Source organism: Rutidosis leptorrhynchoides, chromosome 9 (genome assembly GCF_046630445.1).
Source record: "Rutidosis leptorrhynchoides isolate AG116_Rl617_1_P2 chromosome 9, CSIRO_AGI_Rlap_v1, whole genome shotgun sequence".
NCBI classification, from domain to species: domain Eukaryota; kingdom Viridiplantae; phylum Streptophyta; class Magnoliopsida; order Asterales; family Asteraceae; genus Rutidosis; species Rutidosis leptorrhynchoides.
The window spans coordinates 10,894,373-10,897,620 of record NC_092341.1 but is presented as its reverse complement, the minus strand read 5'-3'; the positions used below and the strand labels follow the sequence as shown (position 1 = coordinate 10,897,620).

General features: G+C 35.5%; 1 protein-coding gene across 1 annotated transcript; it reads left to right on the top strand.

Moving 5' to 3' along the window:
* Window positions 1-872: 872 nt before the first annotated feature.
* On the top strand, window positions 873-1,720 carry LOC139867735 (uncharacterized). The gene is made up of 2 exons (XM_071856095.1): window positions 873-1,321; window positions 1,366-1,720. Exons 1-2 carry the CDS (start codon window positions 873-875, stop codon window positions 1,718-1,720), a joined length of 804 nt encoding a protein of 267 aa, XP_071712196.1.
* The last annotated feature ends 1,528 nt before the right edge of the window (window positions 1,721-3,248 follow it).

Sequence of the window (3,248 nt, the reverse complement as noted above, 5' to 3'; positions counted from 1 at the left end):
CAAACAGTGATGAATCTGGCGTTCCAAACACACAACCCCTCGACCTTACTTCTAAACCTGCAGTTCAATCAACTAAGCCAAACAAAAAAAGAAAAAAACCTACGAATCTACACCCTCGTCTCAACCTACAGAGTGTCTATGGGCAAGTGTAAGAAGATGGAATACTTCCTTTAGGATACTTAATCTAAAATCTCAAGCAAGATTGCACCCGAAAAAAGGACTTACAAAAACCCGCAGATCAAAATCTGGAACAAGTGGCAGCAGGTCCAAAGGTAATATTTCAAACTCTGAAAACCAAGGGTGTAAAATTCGCGAGTCGGGGACGCGTCGGCTGAGTCGGGGACGCGTCGGGGACGCATCGGTCGTTGACCAACGTTGACTTTATTAATAATTTCTTAAATATATATTTATATATGTATAAAATAGTTGATTCTATACCATAAATTTCTTAAATAAGAACGTGAATTTAAATACAATCAAACTTCAAACTCAATTAATGTTACCGAGTACATAATCAGTAAGGACACAGAGAAAAGAGCTGCCCAAAAAATAAAAACAAACCCTAATATTAAAACATATCACATCTTGACGAAGATTTGACTGATTTTGACCAACTTTGACCGTCTTTGACAGACTTTGACCGAACCTTTAACTTTGACCGTCTTTTGAGTCGTTTTAAAAAAAATGGGACAGAGAACCCAAATAAACGATGCATCGGCTGACGCGTTGTCCAAGTCGGCCGACTTTTACAACACTGCTGAAAACTCAATGCAATATGCGGAAATAGGTTCGATTCTAGGGCTCTCCAAGAGACAAGGATCTTGCCTTTAATCGGGTTACCTCTCGGGTTATTTTTAACTAATATTTTTTAAATGAAGATAATCTCGTTAAACATTAGAGGATTAGGGCTTGATGATAAAGACAAGTTAAAACTAAATTGGTTCAAACGATTATGCAATCGTGAAAAACCAAACTTTATAGCGTTACAAGAAACTAAATGTCAAAACTTTCCAGAATTCTGGATCGAAAATTTTTGGGGTAACTCGGATTATAAATATTGTTGCAAAAAAGCTAAAGGGAATTCGGGCGGGCTTCTTATGGTTTGGGATCCTAACCTTTTTGTTACTAACCATATTGTTGAGCGAGAAACCTTTATTGCGATAAAAGGTAATTGGAAAAGTGTAGCTGATGAGTTGATTCTTATAAACGTATATGTTCCACAAAACGATGAAGGTAAAAAGCAAATGTGGAAAGATCTTAAAGAGGTTATGAATTATGATGAGGCCTTATGGATGATTTTTGGGGATTTCAATGAAGTAAGGTTTGCTTCCGAAAGGAAAAATATCTTTTTTTTATTGAAAATAGGGCCAAATGGTTTAACGAATTCATAAAACATTGCAATCTTCTTGATATTCCGGTTGGAGGTCGGTTATATACTAGGATTAGTGATAATGGCCACAAATTTAGTAAACTTGATAGATTTCTCATTTCTGAAAATGTTTTACAACAATGGCCTAATTTGAATGCGGTTGTACTCAACAAAAAATATACGGATCACTGCCCGATAATGCTACAAGAGGGTAATATCGACTTTGGGCTGAAACCGATCAAAGTCTTCGATGAATGGATAAAACATAAAGACGCACAGAGTATTGTCGAAAAAGCTTGGAGTGTGGAAGTTAATGGATGGAGACATGATGTATCTTTAGAGAAAAATTGAAAAACATTAAGATGGAACTCACAAAATGGTACTCCACCTCACAATGTAAATTAAAAGGTAAAATCGAAGAACTCACAAAGAAGGTTATCGATTGGGAGCTAAAGGCTGAAGTTTCCAATTTAGGTGATAACGATTTGCTAGCATGGAACACGGATCGTGATAAGCTCTTTCAAAAAGGAAAAAATCAAACCGAAATGTTAAAACAAAAAGCAAGGTACAAATGGGCATTAGAAGGTGACGAGAATAGTAATCTTTTTCACTCATGTATTCGCAAACGACAACACAAGAATAATATCCACGGAGTCAATGTTAATGGAGTCTGGACCACGGATCCCACTGTGATTAAAACCGAAGCTCACAAGCACTTTGCAAACTTGTTCTCATGCAATAAAAAAGACGGTCTTCTACTAGAAAATTGGGATGGACCTAGAATCGAAAAGCACTTGCAGATAAACTTGAAGAAGAATTTTCTGAAATCGAAACAATCGAGGTAATAAAGAGTTGTGGAAAAAATAAAGCTCCGGAACCCGACGGGTTCAATTTATTATTTTACATCAAATTCTGGGATATTATCAAAGTCGACCTCATGAAGGCAATCACTTGGTTTTGGAATTCAGGTTCAATCTCAAATGGATGCAATGCCTCTTTTATCACCCTCACTCCGAAGGTAAAATATCCTTTAAATTTTTCCAATTTTCGCCCAATAAGTCTTATAAATAGTTATTATAAAATTCTCTCAAAAATAATGGCCAATAGAATTAGGAAGGTAATCCCAAGACTAATTGGCAATGAACAAAGTTCCTTTATAAGTAACAGAAACATTCTTGATGGGATTTTGGTGGCTTTAGAAACGGTCGATGACTTAAAAAGGAAAAAACAAAAAGTTTAATTTTCAAAGTTGATTTTGAAAAGGCCTTCGATTGTGTTGATTGGGATTTTTTTAACAAAAATCATGAATTTCATGGGTTTCGGGGAGAAATGGATAAAGTGGGTCAATGCGTGTCTATCTTCTACCTCCATCTCAGTCTTAATAAATGGATCACCAACCGAACAATTTTTTCCAAAACGGGGTGTACGACAAGGTGACCCCATTTCACCTTATTTATTTATTATTGCAAGTGAAGGGTTAAATTATTTACTTAATAAGTCTCTAAATGAAAGAATAATTAGTAGGGTCAAAGTAGGTAATGATAATGTGACGGTTTCGCATCTTCAATATGCGGACGACACAATAATATTTGGCAATTAGAATAAACGTGATGTTAGAAACACTCTTAAAATACTAAAATGTTTTGAGGATCTTTCCGGTCTTAAAATAAATCTAAACTAAAGTTGCGTATTGTGACGATTGCTCCGAATCCATATGGACGAACACGTCATTCATCGATTTCATTGCGAGGTATTTGACCTCTATATGATACGTTTTGTAAACATTGCATTCTTTTGAAAAGGCACACCATAAATGAATATTTAAATCAAAGGTTTTCGACATCTGATGATTTCTACATATAGACAATCATCGTAAATA

Excerpts from the sequence above, each read along its gene's own strand:
- LOC139867735 (XM_071856095.1), top strand. The coding sequence starts at position 873 with ATGAAGATAATCTCGTTAAACATTAGAGGATTAGGGCTTGATGATAAA. Across the intron at positions 1,322-1,365 it reads GGGGATTTCAATGAAGTAAG|GGCCAAATGGTTTAACGAAT; the intron begins GTTTGCTTCCGA and ends TATTGAAAATAG.